The sequence below is a fragment of the Psammomys obesus genome, unplaced genomic scaffold (genome assembly GCF_907164565.1).
Source record: "Psammomys obesus unplaced genomic scaffold, mPsaObe1.curated_primary_1811, whole genome shotgun sequence".
Lineage (NCBI taxonomy): Eukaryota > Metazoa > Chordata > Mammalia > Rodentia > Muridae > Psammomys > Psammomys obesus.
The window spans coordinates 2,249,030-2,269,620 of record NW_026594311.1 but is presented as its reverse complement, the minus strand read 5'-3'; the positions used below and the strand labels follow the sequence as shown (position 1 = coordinate 2,269,620).

The 20,591-nt window shown below is 55.0% G+C and overlaps 1 protein-coding gene across 3 annotated transcripts in view; it reads right to left on the bottom strand.

The window, feature by feature from the left end:
• Positions 1-20,336, bottom strand: part of Slc6a9 (solute carrier family 6 member 9) — a 35,323-nt gene extending 14,987 nt beyond the window's left edge. Inside the window, exons 1-3 of one of the 3 annotated variants that reach the window (XM_055618438.1) lie at positions 19,917-20,336; positions 19,009-19,189; positions 11,265-11,380 (exon numbers count right to left, since the gene is read on the bottom strand). In XM_055618438.1, the coding sequence (XP_055474413.1) occupies positions 11,265-11,294 (30 nt within the window). In that variant the 5' untranslated portion in view covers positions 11,295-11,380; positions 19,009-19,189; positions 19,917-20,336. Of the gene's footprint in view, positions 1-4,812; positions 4,957-11,264; positions 11,381-18,776; positions 18,841-19,008; positions 19,190-19,916 lie in introns of those variants that run through there. The other 2 variants (XM_055618439.1, XM_055618437.1) reach the window with 2 other exon arrangements.
• Between the last annotated feature and the right edge of the window lie 255 nt (positions 20,337-20,591).

Here is a 20,591-nt window from a genome sequence, read left to right as displayed (position 1 = left end):
TTCCCAGAGCACCCTGAGCAAACTGGCAGGCTAAAGGTACATTCATTCATTCATTCATTCATTCATTCATTCACCAAATTCTAGACTTGCAGATCCCCTACTATGTGCCAGGCTTTGGTTGCTCAGTTGGAAACAAAACAGTTCATTAGAAGACATTGATCAATTAAGAACACACGTTGCCAAGCATGGTGGCATATGCCTTTAACCTCAGCACTCGGGAGGCAGAAGCAGGCAGATCTCTGTGAGTTTGAGGCCAGCCTGGTCTACATAGCGAGTTCCAGGATACCCAGGGCTCTTACACATGATAAAACCCTGTCGGGGTGGAGAGCACACACCTTCCTACGGGCAACTTTAGTATGATCACAAAATGGACTTCCTCAATGCCCTACGAGTGTGTGAGACAAGAAAGAGGAGGCAGGGTGAGGGCCAGGCAGGGCTTTTGGGTGAAGGGAAGTGGAGGCACGCTGCGCCCCGGGAGACAGTGGCGCCAGCTTCGGAAATGTGCCCTCTGTGACACATCCACATCAGCACCTCTAGGGATCTTTCTCTGGGGTAGGGGGCAGGGCCATGTTCTGAAGGGCATGGGGCCTGCTTGGGGTGATTTATCTGCACCCAAACAGCCAGATCTGCAGCCAGATCGGGCTCCTATCTGTTGGCCCCACAATAACACTCTTATTCTGTCCCAGGCTTGTTTACTTAGGAGCACAATGCAGGACTGTGGCAGCTCCAGAGCCCATGGGTGGGGTCAGAGGACAGTAGTCCCAGCTGTAAAGGGGACAAGTGAGGGTTCAAGATGGGCCCCTTGGCAGGGAAAGGACAAGGCCTCCCGAAAGACATCCAACTCTCCAAAGCTTAATGTTGAAAGCCTCTCTCCTGACTCAAGGCCACAAGGGACAGACTCCTGGCCTCTCCAACCAAGTGCAGCAGGACCATATTGGAATCCCTAAATTCTACTCTTTCCCTGTTAGATGGGGATAGAAGAGGAATGGGGTGGGAAAGTCCCCAGCCACGTGCCATAGGCTCCTCCGGTCCTCAACAGCTAGGCTTTAGCTAATGAGACAGATCCCGCTGAGCAGTACACCATGAGCTGAACGCTAACTGATGCAGCGGAGCACGCAGCGAGGGGCGCCCCAGGACAGGAGCTGGACTGGGGCCTACCACCAGCCACTGGCAAGAACTTATGAATAAAATTAGGGCTGCCCAAAGACGGGGTGCCCTTCTCTCCTCCAGCCCAATGGCACGCGGTGCTAACGAGGGGAGCCTCACTTACCATTGGCCCCTGGCCTCCGCTCTGGGTAGATCTTAACTCAAGCAGCTGGACGGTCTAAGTTCTCCGTCGACAGAGGATGCCCACCTTTCTACGGGGGCTTCTTGAGTGCTCTAAGTTGTCCAGACCTGCTCTGGAGAGTCCTCCGTGTCCCAGGAAAGGGCTCACTCCCACTCCCCTGTGTGTGTGTGTGTGTGTGTATTAAACCTAGGGCCTCATGAATGCTTGGCAAACCCTTTGTTGACACAGGGTAAGCCCAGCTCCGCATTCTCTATGCTCCATAATTTCTTGCTCTCCTTGCATCATTCCTATTTTAAGACACCCCCTCTCGTTGCCCCCCCCCCGACCTGCCTCATCACTAATGTTAACCATTCCATTGGCTCTGAAGCGCCTATGGAAGAACAAACTCCTCTGTGCTCATGATTTGACCCAGACTGTCTGCCGGGCTGCTAAAAACGTGGATGGCCTGAATTCCAGGTGTGTCCTGCCCACTGCATGTCACCCTCCGCTGCCCCTCCATGCCCTTCATCTCTCCCACCTGCTCCCACCTTAGCGGGAATGAGCCCACCGGGGCAGATTCTCCTTGTGACCTGGCACACAAGTTCCTCTGACTCTCCTGTCTGTGCCTTGCCTCCCGGCAGCTCTCCGAGAGACCACTGCCGTGTCCTGAGTGGCTGGTTCTTCAGGGAAGGGTACCTTACCAGGTACCTAAGCTCTCCCAGGCTGGGCAGAGCACATTGAGAGCTTTCTTCCCACAGCTAAGTGGGGAAAACCTGACTGGCCCAGGACATAAACACATGGACACACATGGTTCCTCAGGAGATCCCCTAAGTGTCCAAGCTGGCCGTGGAGGGAAAACACGCCATCCTCACGCCACAGCTGTGATCTCTGTTAGGTTAACAACCGCCACTGTGTGCACCTGGCTGGCTGAGCTGAGGCGATTACATAAGTCCTTCCCACAGACCTCTGCCTGGCTTACTGCTGGGGGAGCTGCTGGAATCAGGATCTCCCCACTCTGCCCCGGGGCTTGGCCAAGACAGGAAGTGGAAGGCTAGGTAATCTAGAACCTGCTCCCTGGCAGCCTGGAGCAAGTCCCTTCTACCACGGGCAGCTCAGTGTCCCTCTCTAGGGAACCGGATGCCAGACTGGGAACCTGCTGGAGGCTCTACCCACGTTCCTTGGCCCTACCTCACCTGCAATTCAGCTTTTTCTTTAAAACAAAACAAAATTAAAAATTTTTATTAATACTATTATAGTGAGTGTGTGTGTGTGTGTGTGTGTGTGTGTATACACATCGGCCAGAGGAGAACACTTCAGGAATTGGCTCTCCTCTTCCACTATGGGATTCCAGGATCTAACTCAAGTTGTCAGACTTGCACAATGAATGTTTTTACGCCCTGATCCGTCTCAGGGCCCCAACTCAACTAACTCTTCTTGGCTCTCCATAGCCACCTCCCTTTAGTGCTCACCAGCTTTCTAGATCTTTTGGTTGTTTCTTAAGCTTTTACTCCGTAGCCCAGGTCAGCCTCAACCTCACAGTTAATCTGTGACCTACCTTGGTCTCCTGAGTGTTGGGACTACAGGTGTGAGCCATCACACCTGGCTTAAAAAAGAAAAAAGAAAAGAAAAAGAAAAAAAAAGTTTTATGTGAAAACCCAGAATAGCATCAGAGAATAGCCAGCAGGCCGGCTCTGATGTAACTCCGGCCAACATGAGGCAGGGGCCCCTCATTTCTTCCTCATATGGACACAGAAGCCTGGCCCCGGAACCCGAACTACGCCTCTACTCTGGCTGGGGACTCCCACCGCCCCAGGTCAGCATTCACTGGGTATTTCTGTGAATTGTGAACTCCCTCCGTGGATACGAAGAACTCTGGAGCTGCCCTGGCAGGCTGGCTCCGCTGGGACCCAGCAGGCTTCTTGTTCAGGACTCTCTGGCCCCAGGGTTTGCTCATGGGATGAAATCTGTCCAAGACAAACTCAGTGGAGGAGAGCAAGCAAGACCTCACATCCCAGACTGACTTGGAACCGAGTCAGATCACAGGCAACTTGCTCGGAGCCCCAGTGGGGAAACGAGACAGAAAAGAGCAGCTATTACAGTCAACGTTGCCTCAGAAGAACCCAAGCCACCTCCTGAGGCACCTCTCTGCTCTTGTCCTCCCGGACGCTCTCCTGGCATCAGGGAACACAGTGGTTCTTAAGCCACACCTGTGCAATAACGGGCTTCCACCCTTCACCTGCAGGATATCAAGTGGAATCAGAGACACTCAACCACAGGCCTGATCTCTGGCCTTGGAAACCTAAGTGTGAAATGGCCAGAGGCTCGAGAGACGGGGGGGGGGGGGGGGACAGAAATGGTAACACCTGGCCCATCCTGCATGATCCCCAGGATTCTGAATGCATTCTATCTCAAGGAATGCTCAGAACAAGGTTAGGCCCCTCCCAGGACCTTTTCTAGGTGTCTGCAGAGCCCAGGCCCTCATATGGCATCAAAGAGAGGCAGGGTTACACCTGGTACTGGCTCATTACAGAGCCCTGATTGACAAGAGAGTGACCTGCCAATTTTTTTTTTTTTTTTTTCTGCAGGCAGCAGACAGAAAATGCACACCCTAGGCATGCCAGGCCCTGATCCGGGTCCCAGGGAGAGTGATGGAGGATTCTGGGTGGGCTCTGGGCATGCCCTCACCTTCCTTCCTGGAAAAGCCCGGCAGTCTAGAGGGCTGTGCCGAGGCAGCTGTGGGCAGCCTCTGCCTCATCAGTTGGCAGCAGGATGGTACTCTGGGAAGTGGCCCTAGTTCCTTGGCTCTAAGGAGTCCTTAAGTTTGAGAACAGCCTACATAATGCTTCTTCCAAACCAGCCCACATGGCCTCAGAGGACATTCCTTCCCTTGCCTTCAGAAGGTCAAGTCAGGATGTCCTACAGGAGAGAAGAGGAACCTTCCCAGCCCCTCACCCTCACCGCCATCAGCTGTGCTAGCCTCTTTGCCCGGCCTCAACTTCCAAAGCTGAGGAAACGCGGCTCCCACCCTGTGCCGGCACTTGCCCTGGACATTGGCAAATGCTCCAAAGGGTCTCTCCTCCCAGCAGGGACTTCTGCCTATCCCCTTCCCCCAGCTCTCACCACTGGGCCCATGTACCACACTCCCTGTCCCCCCACACCCTCTCTCCCCATAGGAGTAACTGCCGTGGCACAGACAATGAGGCTGTATTGATTAGCACAATTCCTGGGCACCTCCGGCCCGTCTCCCCGGGAGCTGGGACAATGCAGCTTTGATACTCAAGAGCAGATTCTCAGCAGGTCTTTGGGCTGGGGGAGCCCTAACACCCCCATTCGCCTCCCTCTCACCCCCACCGCACAGCTAACTCTTCCTGCACTCCTTTGCAGTCACAACTTTCTGGGTCACTTTGGCTGGTGTCTGTCTCACTCACTGGCTGTGCCTGCCCCCTCCTGGCACAGAGACCACTTAGTCCCCTGCCCCACCACCAGCCTAGCCACCAAGCCTGCCTGGTACCAGGAGGGCCTTGACCTCCTGGAAGGTGACTGACCTGTTCTGGGGAAGAGGTGACCACAGGTCCATGAGCTGCAGCCATCCTGGGACAAGCACTCGCAGCACGCGTGTGTCCACTGCTCATTCACACCTCTGCCAGCTCCAGCGCGACACTGACGACACATCCCCTGCCTCTCCCACTGCCGGGCTGGGCAGCGTCAATTACTTTCACCTCATCTCCTCCCGAAGCTCTGCCTACCCCCTCCCCGGCCCTCCTCCTCCGGCCAGTCCCCGATGCAGCCCAGTGCGGGTGCTCTGGAGTGGGGTTGTTGTGTTGTTCCCTTGTTTTCAGCGAGTTACTGGAACGACACACACACACACACACACACAGAATGATCATAGGACAGGGCAATGGGATAGCTTATCCCTTCAAAGAGCTGGCCTCTAGAGCTGAGCCTTCAGGCTGGGCACCAGTGGGCTCCTGGAAGGGTAGGATGAGTGATGGCTTTGTCTCGTGTAGGTACGGCTGATGGTGGTGGAGTGGGGTGGAGGTACCATCCTTAGCAAACGGTGTTTCGGGTAGGTGAGCGGCATCCACTAGGAGATACTGGCTCTTAAGGCTGCACCTGTTTCTGGTAAACTGAGGATTTCCCCACCGACCAGGAGGATGGGGAGTATCCATAGAAGAACGGTGACCTAAGGCCTAGTGACCGGCTAAAGATGAACAGCATCTGTGTCTGCCTGAAGAGAAATAGCACTGACCGAGACAGTGCTGACTACAAGGCCCGGACAAAGCGAGGCAGGTGTGCAGTAAGGACCCGTGGGGATCTGAGCTGTATCGCCTGGCATCTGAGAAGCAGGCCGGGTAATGCCAGCCATGTCTCTTAACTGTGGTGGACGTTACTCCACACCCGAGCTCTATGTCAGGTCCTGTGTGAGAGGATGGCGGCCGTGTGCCATAACCGGTTCTGAGAGAGCTCTGCGTGTCAGCCTCTATCAAGCAACCCATGCAGTCACTCTTCTCTGAGGCCACATTCATTGGTCAGTTTCTTGCTGGTACCCAGATACCATACGCCCAACCTGGGAAGGTAGGCACAGTGTTCTGGTATTAAGGATGTACACAGCCCTCTGAAGATTGCTAAGACAGCAAAGGCCTGGCAAACACCCGACAAACAGAGGCAGGGATGTAAGGACATCTTTCCTGGGAGTCTGTCCCTAACTGTGCCCTTATGGGGGAGTATTACTTAGGGGGAAAAAAATTAAAACAGCACAGGATGGGGACTGGAGAGATGGCTCAGTGGTTAAGATGGCACACTTCTCTTACAGAGGACAAAACTGGTTCCCAGCACTCCATGTCAGGTGCCTCACGGGATCCAACACTATTCTGGCCTCCATAGACCCTGCCACTCACATGTGCATACCCTCTACCCCAGCAGACACATGCTTTAAGAAATAAAACAAATCTTAAAACACACACACACACACACACACACACACACACACACACACACACAAGCATAGGTTTAAGAATCAGGCATGCTAAGCCAGGTGCAATGGTGCATGCCTGTGATCCCAGCACTCAGGGAGGCAGAGGCAGGCAGATTGCTGTGAGCTGGAGGCCAGCCTGGTCTACAAAGTGAGTCTAGGATAGCCAAAGCTACACAGAGAAACCCCGTCTAGAAAAAAAACAAAAAACAAAACAAATCAGGCATGCCAGCCAGACAGTAGTGGCACACGCCTTTAATCCCAGGACTTGGGAGGTAGAAATAGGTGGATCTCTGAGTTCAAGGCCAGCCTGGTCTACAAAGAGGGTTCCAAGACAGCCAGAGCTACACAGTCTTGAAAAACAAAACAAACAGACAAAAACCCAAAACCAAGATAATCAGGCAGGCCTAGGTTCAAACCCCAGATGTCTGGTCTCTCACCAAATAAAACCTCAGGCAGCTTGTTCAACCATCCAGTTTCAGTTTCCACTTCTGTAAAATGGGATAACTCACTGAAGCCAGTTAGTGTTGGTAATAATAGACAATACAGATTAGGTGCTTACTCTGAGCCAGGCTCTGCCTAAACACTCTCGGGAACCCCATGACCCCCAGCACACTCTTCTATCCACTTTGTGGGGGCCTGGCTTGAGTAAGTCTCCTAAGTTGCTTCCGATCCCACTGACCCAGCTGCTCACTGGGTCTGTGTCATAGAGTAGGGTCCCTAGACACTCCCTGACTTCCTGCAGGCACAGACTGAGGGCCAAGGCCCTGGCTGGGCCATTGGCTCCAGGAAGGCGCAGTCACCCATGATGCCCAAATGCTCACTTCCACCCAGGGTGGGCTCTGGGCTCTGGCTACCCGGTGCTGGGCCTTCTGCCCAGAACAGGCAGCCCTGGCTGGATGGCTTTCCCTGGCTCTGGCCATGGGGACAGGAGGCAGCAGCCCAGCTGGGCCCTGGCCGTAATGAGGCCTCATTAGTGGGATCCAGCTGCTGCATCCCCACTTAAGGAAGGCGACTCCCCCAGCCCCAGCCTCTGACTTTTCTTAATAAGAGTGGGCAGGCTTCCAGAGGGGCAAGGAGGCTAGGGGCCTTGTTGTCCTCTGTGGCTCTAGAGAGAAGGTCCTGCTGCGCGGGGACTAAGGCATGCTGGGGTGTGGGGAAGGCTAGCCGAAGCTGTGTGAGAGGAGATGAGGCTCTGGGCTGAGCAGGTGGGACTATAGGGAAGGCGAGAGGGAAGAGAGGAGGGAGGGGCCAAAGACTAGAGAAAAGGCACAGGGAGGCCAGGCCCTCTTCCCCTCTGGATCTCCATATTCCATCTTGCAGGTAGAGCCTCTGCACCCTGAGAGCAGCAGGGGGCTACTGCCTAGCCTGTTCTGGGCAGGAGGGCACTGCTCTATAGCATGTGTAGTTTCTGAGCTTAAGAGAGTCCCTGTGTGTCAAAGCCTAAGCGAGGAGGGCAGGGGCTGTGTGCCACAGCCTGTGTCAGCAGGGTGCCCACCGAGTGTTCAGTGCAGTGCTGACAGCAAATACGCTGGGACCCAGGAGTGTACTAAGAAAGAACTCACTGTATGTAGTGCTTGTGTTAGGAGAGTCCTCATGGTATGCCAGGACCTTCAGTAGCAAAGTATCTATGGTGCGCCAAGTCCAAGGCCTGAAGAATATATTCTATGTGCCAGACGTGTACCAGGAAAGCACCCACTATGTGCTTCCCCGGTTCTGTTAGAAGAGTGCCTACTCTGCTCCGTGTCCAATACTGAGAGCTCTATGTGTCAGCCCATGTCGTGTGAACTATTGTGGGGTATGAGGTCTCGCACCAAGTGAATAACCTGATAGGCCAAATCCTGTTTTAGGAAAGGAGCAGATGTGCTTAAATACCCACCGTGCAGCTGGTAGCAGGCTCCATGAATGCCTGCTGGATGGCAGGCCCTGTTCTAAGAGGAACACCCAGCATGTGCTAAGTCTGTACTGGTTAGGCATTGGCTACGTGCTGAGACTTATACCCAACCCTGTCAAGCCCTTTACTAAGGGAGCGTCCCACATGTGCCAAGCCCTTTGCTTGGTGATCTCCCATTGTGTGCCAAGCCTATACTAGTTGAGCACTTGTTAAATGCCAAGACTAGGCTTGGTGAGCCAGTACCCACTGTGTGCCAGGCCCTGTGTAGAGGCTGCAGACAGGAGGTATCCAAACCCTCGTGCCAAAATATAAGGGATCAGGGCAGGGTGGGGCAAGCCTCGAGTGGCCTTGTGGCACTCACAGAGCCTTCTGGGAGTCAGAAGCTCTGGCACCAAGGACCCTGGTGTCAAGAGTGAGTCTGGAGGCTTCCCAGCGTCAGAGGCAACCAGTGTGCTGGAAGACATGGGAAGCGGTAAGGCTCGACGCAGAGGCAGACACTGACCGAGACGGCCAGCATGGAACCTTAGTGTAAGATGGCGGGGCAAGGAGTGAGGTGGTGAGGGCGCTTATGTTGCCTGTTTTGGGCTGTCCGCCTCCAGTTCCTGTCCTTGGAGACCCAGCCCCGCCCCACACATACATAGAGGCTCTAGGTCTCCACGGAAGGACCGACTCACCCACCCCCGGTAGCCCCGAGCGTCCCAGCTGCTCCCCTGCTTCGAGGCACCCTGGCCAGCTGGGTTCTCTCTCGGCCCTGTCCTAGGAGCCACTGAGCCGTGAGGAAGGCAGCTGAGCTGGCCTGGCAGAGACCATCTGGGCTGGAGGGTGGGGGGAGGGACACGTGCGGCAAGCATGTGGGTCTGGGCACGTGCTGGGAAGTGACTTGCTCCTCCATGGGACACCTGCTCCAGAGGCCAGGCGGAAGTACCAAGGATAACACAAGAGTGTCTACCGACAGTGAAGAGAGCTGAGTGGCCCAGTCCTCACACTCACAATTGGGACAAAGGATGACAGAAACGAGGACTCCGCAGTAGGTTGCCAGCTGTCAACTCTCTACACAGCAGGGCACAGATACAGCAAACGGTGCACAGAGAACTGGAAAGATCCAAGGCCATCATCTTGCATGTACATCCCTCATCATCCTCCCTGGGCATCCCAAGAAGGAGCCTGTTGGGAAGGAACTCCCTCAGCTCATCCCCTTGGCCTTAGAACACACAGCGCCCAAGAGGTGCTGACTTAGCTCCCCGGTTAGAGAGCAGAAGTAGGGCTTGGCAGGGGACGGCTGCCCAGTACACCTCTGAGGCTGTATCCTAGAGACAAACACTGAATGGGGAGGCAGCATCTGCTCCAAACAGACCCAAGAATAGAGTAGTCCAAGGTCATCAGCAGAACTGAACGGAGGCAGGAATAAACGCACCCACAGGGGGGTGCCCCTGGGACAAATGCTATGAGCCTCAAACACAGCAATGGATAGAAGCCAAAGGGCAGAGGGCACTGAAGAAGAAGGCAAGCCTCAGCTATCTTTAGGCACATCCTAGTGCTGGGAATGGGAGTCCCAAGACAGTGTTCCCTTCTCCAGACAGACTGGCCTGGCTGGCCAGCAGAGAACAGGGTCCCAGGAGCTCAGCTGGGCAGGGATAGTGGGACCTTATGATTCATGCTTCTCTGTCCCACCCACATGACCTCCCCACTCCCAATCTCTCCTGCCTGTCTAGCTTTTCTAGGGTCACACCAGAGAAAAGGAGTGAGGCCATGGAGTGTTCAGAGGGTTTCCCGTGGCTCAGAATCTCCATGGCTCTTAGCCATACACCACGTCCTACTCAGGCCTATAACAATCTAAGACTTCTCAGAGGAAAGGTCTGGTCCTTTTTGGGTCTTAAGACAAAACCCTCCCTAACAAGTGTGCAGGTAGGATGATCTCCCTCTCTGTATGTCCTCAGAACCCTCATTTCAGATTGGTCCAGGCACTCCAACAGGAGGAGTCACTCTACAGGAGGCCTGAGGGGCTGGGCCAAGAGCTGGTGTCTGAAGGCTTTGAACAGAGCTAGAGAAAGGATGTGAGCCCTCTCTCAGTCTGTTTCCTCTCCTGAATTGGGAGAAATCTTTGGTGAGAGAATTCATTCGGAGAGGGCTCAGTATTGACCTCAAGCCAGTCAGCCTTTCACTGAATAAAGAGAGCCGTAGAAGGTCTGGATGGGGTGTGGGCTGCTCAGGAAGGGGCTAGCCTTTGCCAATGGCTTCCACCTCAGTGACTGACCACTCTGGCTTCTCCTTGAAACAAGATCCCAAGGGGAAAACATACAACCTAGCACTCGGGATAGGATGTGCAACTTTCTTCTGGCTCCTGCATCCAGGCCCACCTACCCCATCCATCTCTTGAGTCTCGCTTCTTCCTCAAGAACTCAACCCAGGGCCAAGCATGGTTACGCATCTTTATCAGTTCACACCCATTCAGAAAGAGCAGGTTCACTTTAGAGCGGCCATGAGGTGGCGGAGTCAGGGACTGGCAGCTGGAGGGTCTGAACAGGGCTAGAGAAAGGACCTAAACCCTTACTCCTAGCATTTGGGAGGCAGAAGCAGGCAGACCTCATCCACATACTGTGTCATCAAAAAGGTAAGGGTATGAGACTTATCCCTTTCCTGGGCTCTAAGGTCAAGAGCAAAGGAAGGGCTGTGGTTAAGGAAGTAGAGGAACGGAGTTATCTGAGAAGCCTAGGGAAGCATTTGTGACTTCTGCAGTGAGAAGGCTGAAGAGAAGTGGGGGAACCTGGACAGGGTCTGAGCACGCCCAGCATTGGGAGTGGGCATATGGTACGGTCACAAGTGGCCTACTGCCCTCTCGGCAGGACAATCTGTATCCACTCTAAAGCATCTCTTATGACCAGGGTGGGATAGACACCCTCTGCTCCTTGGCAGACCTTTGCTGGTAGAACCTGACCAGTGGCAGGCTTGGAGCCCAGCACTGTCTAACCTGCTGGGTAAGGGGCTGCCTGCCCAGGCCTGGGGTGGCCCTGGCACTTGGGAGCTCTGGTAGTACCAACCCTGGCCCTGTCAAGACAAGCAGCTGGCAGGAGGTTCCCCAGGGCAGTGTTTATAATACTCCTTCCTTCCAAAAGTCTGGCCCCCGTACTCACCAACATCCCTTTGGCACCTTTTCCTACCATGGTGGCAGCGGGTTGGGGGATCTGGAGAGCTGGATCACACTTGCAGACTCGGCTTTCAGTGCCTTTCAGACAACAGGCCGCAAGAGCTGTAGAGAAAACAGAATGAGGTATTTAGACCAGGCAGGCCCTCTGGGCTCTCCAGGACAAGTAATATGTAAGAGGGTTTTTGTTTTGTTTTGTTTCGGGGAAAGGGGATAAGGAAAAGGAGAGGGATTACCAGGGAGTAAGAAGTTTATTGCAAAAGCTGCTAAACCAGGTGATGGTGGCACACACCTTTAACCCCAGCACTTGGGAGGCAGAGGCAGGCGGATCCCTGTGAGTTCCAGGACAGCCAGGGCTACACAGAGAAGCCCTTGAAAAAAACAAACAAAAACAGACAAAGTTTCCAATGCCATGGAGAGACACACAGAAAAAGCAACTATATGGCAGGGCCTCTGAGAAGACAATTCAGGTCCCAGCACCAGAGACAGACAGCATAGCAGGGTTTCTGAAGAAAGGGATCAGAGCCCACACAGCAGAAATGGGAGTCTCTTCTTCAATCTTTCTGAGGATGGGGATGGTTTCACGGCCTAAGCCATTCCCAGGCAGGATGCAGGCAGGTGGGAAAGGAATATGCCACGGCACCAAGATCCTGGCCTCGGGATGACTGATGGCTAGGGACTCAGCAGGAACCTGTGGGTATCTGTGAGAGGGGGCCACCGCAGATTCTGTGGCCTGAGCAGAGTTGGAGTCTAACAGACAGTCGTATTATACACCACCAGCTAGAAGAACCTGTTGCCCCTCCCTCGGCTGGGCCACTCCTAATCCTGCTCCCTTCTGAATGACCCTGGGGTCTAGCCCTTTCCTAGCTGCCTTCTCAACCCTCCCCCCCCCAGATCCCTTATTCTCCAGGCTTCTCGTCCCAATGGGCAAAGGTCTATTTTTGACTCTCCAGATGCCCAATCCTATAAAAGATAAAAGATGAACAGGGAACTGGGATGGGGTCCAAGTCCTTCATCATCTGTGTGAACGGCTGCAGCCTTTCCCTGGGAGTGGGGGAGGGGTCAGCGGGCTCTCCCCCACTGCATTGCCCCCACCCCAACCCTAGTGCCACTCAGCTTTGGCTCGGGGTGAGGCTTGTTCCTGGTCACATAGGACACACCAGATGTAGCCACACCTTCTGTGTTTACAACAACACGGTCCTCCAGCTGTATCAAGCGAGATTCTGCAAGACCTTTAGGAAAGCCACCTCCTTTCTGTAATGCTTCCCAATGCAGCTCCGGCAGGGCAGAACGAGCATTCGGCTTCTTCCTCTCTGGTTTGTACAAACTTTGTTCAAGTGTCCTTATCATCTCATGTTACATATAATTTGGTTAGAAGCCTATCAGCCCGGAGTCAGTGGTTACTTTGGGGCTTGGGACTGAGTTTCCTTCACCCTTTTGGGCGCCTAGGTCCTAGCACAGTGGTCAGCCAGCAAGTACAGGCTGAGATACAACGAAGGGGGACCTGGTGAGACGGAGGTCCTGAAACGAGGTTCTTGCCAACCTGGAATTGTAGGGAAGCATCTATGAGTCAGGCAGTGGGGCGGGAGAGCCGGAGAGGAGGAAGGAAAAATGGGAGGGGTGACCACATGGCAAAGTTCACACCATCAGTGCTAGAGGTGGGCAGAACAGGTCTCGGGAGGAATCAACCTTTAGAGAGCCTTGAAGAACTCCATCATGGGAAGAAAACCTTAACTGGGTATGGTCCGAGGGAAGATTTGGCTCTGCCACTGATACTTTCTTTCCCCTCCAAAGTCTACTCAGAACCGCTCCCGTCACCTGCAGCCACCTATCTATCACCTCTCACCTACAGGAAGTCACTAAGTCGGAAGGGAAAGGCACCACCGTTTACTTATACAAATCAGCCCGATTCATTAGGTCCTTTGTCCTAGCCACTTTGTTCTTCTCTTCTTTTGGGCAGGGGTGAGGAGGGAAGTAACCAGTCAGTGCCCAGGACTGGAGTCTGCCTCCCAAAGGCATTCTCTTAAAGAAGCCATGCTTTGGTTTCCTGGTGACAGTCCCGAGAGGAATGTACCCCTCACAAGGCAATCATACCTTTGTTCTCCACAGCCACTGAACCCTTCAGCAGGTCGACCCGACCCGACTTCCCAAAGTTGCCTCTTTTCTGTCAAGGACCAATTCTGACAAAGATGAGAGCAACTGTGGCAGCTGGTATTACTTGTGGGCCACCTCCTGGGCTGCAAGTCATGTTCTCTGGGCGGGACAGTAAACTGAGGACACCCCCGTCTCATCCACACAGTAGTCTCACCAGGCGACCCTGGTGCTTCTCCCCAGGTTTCTAATTGGAGAGTCTCACTCAGAGCGGCCAATGCCCGGCCTGGAAGGCTTGAGTGAACTCTTACAGCAGACATCCCTGATCACACCCAGGCAGTTACTCGAGTACCTAGTACGAACTGCAGAAGCGGTCCCTACCCTCGGGTAGCTTACGCACAGGCGAGGACAGGACTGCTTAGCAGCTGCACCAGGAAAATGAGGGGGCCCCGAGGCTTTGTCGCTTCTCCTGCCTTTACCATTTCTAGGGAATAGCCCCATGCATCCATTCAAAAGGGGTCAGCGATAGTGCCTGCCTGGCATGCCGGGGGCCCTGGGTTAGAGCTGTAGCAGTGGGGAGGAAAAAGCAATAAAGTACCCTCATCTAGGTGCCAAAGACCTGAAATAGCCAAGCCCAGGCCTGCTCCGAGCCATACACGGAGCAGCACTGACTGGCAGCAGCTCACTGTAGAGTGCAGTGAAGACTTTAGCTCTGGGATCTGATCGGCCTGGACAGGGTTTGGCTTTAGGCGCTCACCATGAATGAGTCCGAGTGGTATCTGAGTCTGACTTTTCTCAATCTGGAGAATGTGGCTACTAATAATTCCCTTGTCAATCCTGGGGTTTTCAGGGAAGTGGGGGGAGGGGGTTGTCTTTGCCTAAATTCTGAGTCTATTACGAGTTCCTCACATTTTCCTCCCTTCACATCCATTAATCTTCCTAAACCCCTAAACCTTCAGTCCCCTCCTAGGGTTTTACAAAGCCAACAGGATATGGCCTGAACTGCTTATCAGGCATTTCAAGGCTGTCTACAACTACATTCATCTGTTCCACAAATAGTTACTGTAGGTCTGCCCTGGGTAGACCTGTGCGAGGCGCCTCTTGGTCTCTCTGCCTTCCTGCATCCTAGCTGACAGGGGCAGAGGGGGAGGCAAACCAAGTAATTACAGATGGAGATAAACAGTGTGCTGGAGAGAACGCTGTACGTGCAGGCTACAGCAGGTGACAGACTGGGAGATTGGCAATGGGAAGGAACGCAAGAAGAGGGCAGAGGTGAGCGGAGAAAATAAAACTGGCAAAGCTCTAGTAGCCAAAGAGAAAGGCCAAATGGATGCATACGCAGAGCACGGTTCTGAGGGGTGTGGATGTCCATCTGATACCGATGGTGGCTATTAAAGGCTTTTAAGAAGATCAGCTGGGAGAAGAATGGATCGCTGGAAGAGGCATTTTGAAAGCACCAGTCCTTGGGTGCTTCCTATAGACCGAGGCTCTCGGGAAGCAAAGAAGGTAGGACCATCTGCACCTACACATAATGAGACTAGCTTGGGCAACAAAGGAAGACCCTACCTCAAAACAAAAATGGGGGGACAGTCAGGTGGGGTGGCACACACCTTTCTTCAGTCCCAGCACTAGGGGCAGAGGTGGATGGAGCTCTGAGTTCAAGGCCACCCTGGTCTACATAGTGAGTTCCAGGACAGCCAGGGCTACACAGCTCTAAAGGAGGGGGGAGGGGGAAGATGGGTCAGTAATTAAGAACACCTGTTGCTCTTTCAAAGAACCAGAGTTTGAGTCCCAGTTACAGGTGGCTCCCACCATCTGTAACTCCAGTTCCAGGGATCTGATGTCCCCTTCTCATCAGCTTGGGCCCTGTGGGTGGCACTCACACACAGAAAATTAAATATTAAAGACAGAACACGAACCATTCTAGATACAGTGCGGAGAAAACACTGAAGCAATTGTGGAAGAGGAATCGTCAACTAGGAAGGAGATGAGCCAGGACAGAAGGAAGGGGGCTTAGATCATGAAAATGGTGCTGGTGCAAGGAAAGGGGGGCACCAAGGAGAGAGAAACGTAGACAGTAACAATCGATTTCCTGTGGGTGCTGAGAGAAAACACAGGGTCTCTGCTTAGTGTTGTTGCGATGAGAGGAAGCTGGTCACAGTCCCGGGACAAGAATTGGTTGAAGCTGCAGGTTTGGAGATGGGAGAGGAGGTCTCAAGTGGACAAACTGGCTCTGGTCTGTTTGTGAGCCACCAAGGCTGACGCTGAGAGGGTCACGGCGCCCTTCCCTACTTGTGGCTTTCCTCCTCCCCAGGTGGGATTCTCAAGTGGGCTTTTTTGGTTTTCCTTTCCTTTTCATTTGTTGTGTTTTGTTTTGAGACAAGGTTTCTCCGTGTACCCTTGGCTGTCCTGGACTCGCTTTGTAGACCAGGCTGGCCTCGAACTCACAGAGATCCACCTGCCCCCTGCCTCACTGAGTGCTGGGATTACAGGCATGCACCACCGTGCCTGGCCCTTTTGTTTTGTCTTAAAGAAGGGTTTGCTTTTGTGGAAGGTTCCAGAGGCTGTAGTCAGTAATGTACTGGCTCCCTTGCCCATACTGGAGCTCCTGATTTCATCACAGTGACCAGGAAGTAGCCAGATGGGCCAATTTAAACAGTATTTATTCTTATTCTTAATTATGTGTGAGTGTATGCGTGTGAATACAAGGAAGAGGGAGTCAGATCCCCTGGGGCTCCAGCTCCAGGTGGGTGTACGCCTACAAGGTTGCTGGGAACCTTTGGGCCCTCTGCAAGAGCAGGAGGCTGTTTGTTTGTTTGTTTGAAGATTTATTTTGGGGGGGCTGGAGCGATGGCTCAGCAATTACGAGCCCTGGTTTCTCTACCAGAGGACCCAGGTTTAATTCCCAGCCCCACATGGCAGCTCACACCTGTCTCTAACTCCAATTTCAGGAGGACACAGACATACATTTAGGCAAAACACCAGCACATGTGAGATAAAAATTAAAAAAAAAAAAATTAAAATTAAAATGTGTATTTTTGCCTGGCTGTGCTGGCGGCTCACACCTTCAAACCCAGCAAAGGCAGGCGGATCTTTGAGTTCCAGGACAGCCAAGGTTACACAGAGAAACCCTGTCTTGGAACAAACAACCAAAAAAGAGGTAGGGGTGAGTGCCTCTGGAGGATATCACATTCCCTGAAGCTGGCCTCTTGGGCGATTGGGCGCCTCCTGACGGGGGTGCCAGGAACAAGGCTCTGGTCTCCCGGAAGAGCACATGGGTCTCTCCAGCCATAGTATGCATCCCTGACACTGAGCCATCTTCCCAACCCCTAGGTAGACCAATTCTAGTTGTCTGTCCGAACCAAGTCCTCAATAGGAACTGAAGGCAACAGGTTCCCCTAACCTCAAGTTCTTCACAGTTTGGATGGAGGAGGCATGGTCCTCATTTCGTACCATGGAAAGAGTGTCAGGGCAGTGTTGGAGCCCTAAAGTGTCCTGCTTGGGGACCCAAGCCAGCTACTTGCTGCATTCTGCCCAACATGGAACTCTTAGGCCTTCCAAGCTCCTTCAGCTTCCTGTCTCCCCAGAGTGGCTCAGGCGAGGATCTCCAGTCCCTAGTCTTCACCTGCACCCGGCCTGCCCACTTCAAAACTAGTCCCTGGGACATCTTCTTCACGAAGCCTTCCTCCACCTCTGCTGCTGTCAACCCTTCCACAGTCCCCCTCATGAATGTAGTTCCTGGTCACAAGTACGGTGAGCTTGCTTCTGTCCAGGCGAGTCCCCAACCTCTGGCTGGAGAGCTCTGGCAGGGCAGAGGTATGATTGGTCTGGGTCCTGAGACCTACTGCAGTTTGGCTGAACGAAAGATGGTGGGGGGGGGGGGATGTTTTCTCTAAGGTCTTTGGAAACACCTGGGCATGCTCAGCATTCTTCCCGGTCCCCGGAACAATCCTATCACCCGCTCACTCTCTAACCTTCTTTTGCCTCTCGCTTTGAGGATGTCTCTAACCTCTCAGGTGTTCTTTTTGCCCATTCTTTGCCATTTAGCCTTTCTATTCTAGCGGTCAGAGCCTCAGACTTGCTTCAGTTAAGAAACGGAACAGGTACCAATCAGTGGTGGAACAGGCCTTTAATCCTAGCACTTGGGAGGCAGAGGCGGGCAGATCTCTGAGTTCAAGGCCAGCCTGGTCTACAAAGCAAGTTCCACGGACAGCCACGGCCGCACAGAAACGCTCTGTCTCGAAACAAAACAAAAACAGAAACAGGAACAAAAAGAAAAGAAAAAGAAACAGAACAGGCTTTGTGAGGGAGCTGTCAGAGCGCAGGGTGGGCACGCGGCTCCTTTAAGAGCGATTCGCGAGGGGCGTGGCCTGCGGAAAGCAGGCCCGAGGAGGGGTGCGGCCCCTTTAAGTAGCTGCCCAGCCAGGACTTGCAGGCTTGGGGCAGGCCGGCAGCGCAGGGCGAGGTCGCTCTTGGGGCCGCCGCACCACACGGCGTGCCCACTTCCTCCAAGGGAGGCCGGGTCCCCCTTAATCAGGGTGCAAGGTGTGTTGGGGGGCGGGCGTTACATCAGCCACCACGTGTGCGCCTCTCAGCTGGCGCGGAGGATGCCGCCCCGCCCCCCGCGGTGGAAAAGTACCGGGGTGCCGAGGGCCCCGCCCCCTTGCCCCGCCCCCGCCCGTCCTCGGCCCCTCCCGGGTCCGCGGGCGAGCCCCCTCCCGGCTCGCCGGCCTCCGCTCCCGCCCGCGCGTGGCCGCCCGCTGCGGGGCGCGGGCCGCGGAGCGGGCGCCCCGGGGCTGCGGGAACCCGGGCCTCACCTGTGGCCGCACGCGCTCGCCCCAGGCGCGCCCCGAAGGAGAGCCGGAGGGGAGGCTGGAGCGGCAGGGCGCGGATTTTTCTTTCCCCCCGCAAAGGGGCAGCCTCCCCCCCCACCCCCAAACCACTCCCAGCCCGCAGCCTCTTCCCCAAAGCTGCAGCCACGCGAGCCGTGGACAAAAGGGAGCCGGAGGGTGCTAGGGCTCGTCCGCGCCGCTCCCCGGGAGCCGCCGGCGCGCGGGAACCGGCACCCGGCGAGCGAGTGGGCGGGCAGATTAGGAAGGCCGCCGGCTGGGGCGGCCAGATAGGTAGTCGGGACGGCTGGGGGAGGAGGTGGGGCGACAAGCCCGCACCGGGGCACGGACCCCCGCCGTCGGCGCCCGGCCGCCGCAGACCCGCCGGCGTCCGCTGCTGCGCGCACGGTCCCGCACCAGCCGCCCCCGACCGAGCCGGCGTCGGCACGCAGCGCCCTCCCCGCTCCGAAATCACCCCCCCCCCCCCCCCCCCCACACCCCCCCCCCCCCCAACACACACACACTCCCCGCCTGCTCCAGCTCCTTGGTGACAGCGATGACACACAGACTCGCGCACCTACCCCGACCTTCGCGGCGAGACAGGCATCCCGGTGCGAACCCTCGCACTCCCAGCCACGGATGCCCGCGAGCAGACGCTACCGCATCCACGCACCGCACACACACACCCAAACCCTGCTCCTGGGGCTCAGCCTCCCACAGTCACAGAAACGCCCAGAACCACGACAGGACAAACCAAGGCACGGGCCGCGGAGCCCCCTCCCCCCCCCCCCCCCCCCCGCTCAGTTCTCTTACCATACTGCAGCCCCCGGCCCAGGCGAGCTGGGTCCGCACCGCGGTGCGCCCAGGTGGCTTTCTTAAAGGGAAAGTTGCATCAGCCTCCCGAGGCTCTCTGCAGCCGCCAGTCCTCCCGCCCCGCCGCGTTGCTTGCCGCTCCTCCAGAGCTTGTTGTGTTTTGGTTTCGGGGAGGCGGGGGCTAAGAGTTTGGTGAAAGTTTGGAGAGTGAAGAAGGATTGAGAAACCTAGCCAAGTCCCTCCCCTCCCTGAGCGGCTCCCCTGGCCGCCCTCCCCCGCCCCGGTCCCATCTCCTCCCTCCCGCGTGCCGACTACTCAGGCTCCTCCTACCAGGGAATAAAATTACAAGTGGCTCTAGTTTTCAGATGATTGATCCTCCCGAACCCCTGGCAGTGGGGCTCGGCCAAGGAGTCCCCTTTCTTCCCTGCCTCTCTGCCCTTCAGTCGGGACCCCTGGAGGAAGCAGATGTCCTCTCCTTCGGGGTAGGCTTGGAAGGGAGCCAAAAGGCCCGGGGGCGCTTTGCGGGGTTGGGGCTGCTGTTAGCCCGCCAGGCCCCTGGCCTTCTGCGCCTGCGTTCCCCCTAGAGAGAAGTCAAGAGCAAATTCCGTTCCCTTTGGAGTAGCGACGCTAGAGAATGTGCGCACAACTGAGTAAGGCCTGAGACCCACGCCTTGGAATTGCAAGGCTGGAGCGCCCTTCTCTAGGAACTCTCCAACACCGATTTGAGGATGGTGGTGCGAGACAGAACTTGGAGAGCAGCCTTTACCAAAAGGTGCTTCTCTGAGCCTCAGTTTCCTCCTAAGCAAAATGGAAAGGATGAGCGAAAGAGATACGAACCCCCGTGAAATGCACCGCTGCAGACCGGCAGTGGCGCTTGGCGTCTAGAACAGGCTTCTACAGTCGCTTACCTTGAGCGAACGGCCAACCTTCCATCAAAGCAGACAGTACTGACTGCCAGAGTACCTGTTGCTGCGTCGACTTGTGCTCTGCGAAAGGCCCCAGTCTGGAGAGATGTGCTCCGGGTTCCCGCTCCTACACTCTTGAGTTCTCATCATTGTCTGGCCAGGAAACTTGCTTGTTTGCTGAAATTCGGTCTCCAAAAAGCACGGGCATCCATGTCTAAATCACACAAGAGCAACTGGTGTGAGAAGCCACCTTATTAATTTATAATCACTGAAGAAGACAACAGGTGTCCAGCCAGCACGGCCCCTTCAGTTCGGCCTCTCACAGTTCACCCGAAGCCCTTTTCCAGGACTAGCTCTCCGTGTGTACTGTCAGACCTAGGAAGACACTCATGCCCTTGAACACAGCAGATACAGCCAGCCTGCGGTTTATAGTCTTCTGCCGAACTAATCACAGGTGTTTTGTATAGAGCGGACACACTCGCATAACTCTACCTAAGCAACCTGTGGCGCCTGTGACCTTTGACTATTTGTGTACAGAAGCTTCTGAAAGAGTGACGTCTGTCCTGCGGCAAGCTGTGTAGTTGTGTGTGCTCAAATCCTGGATCTAGGCAGATAGTATCCAAGCACTTCTCATCTTTCCTATCAGGAGTTAGCTTCCTCTGCAATGTTTATGGTCTC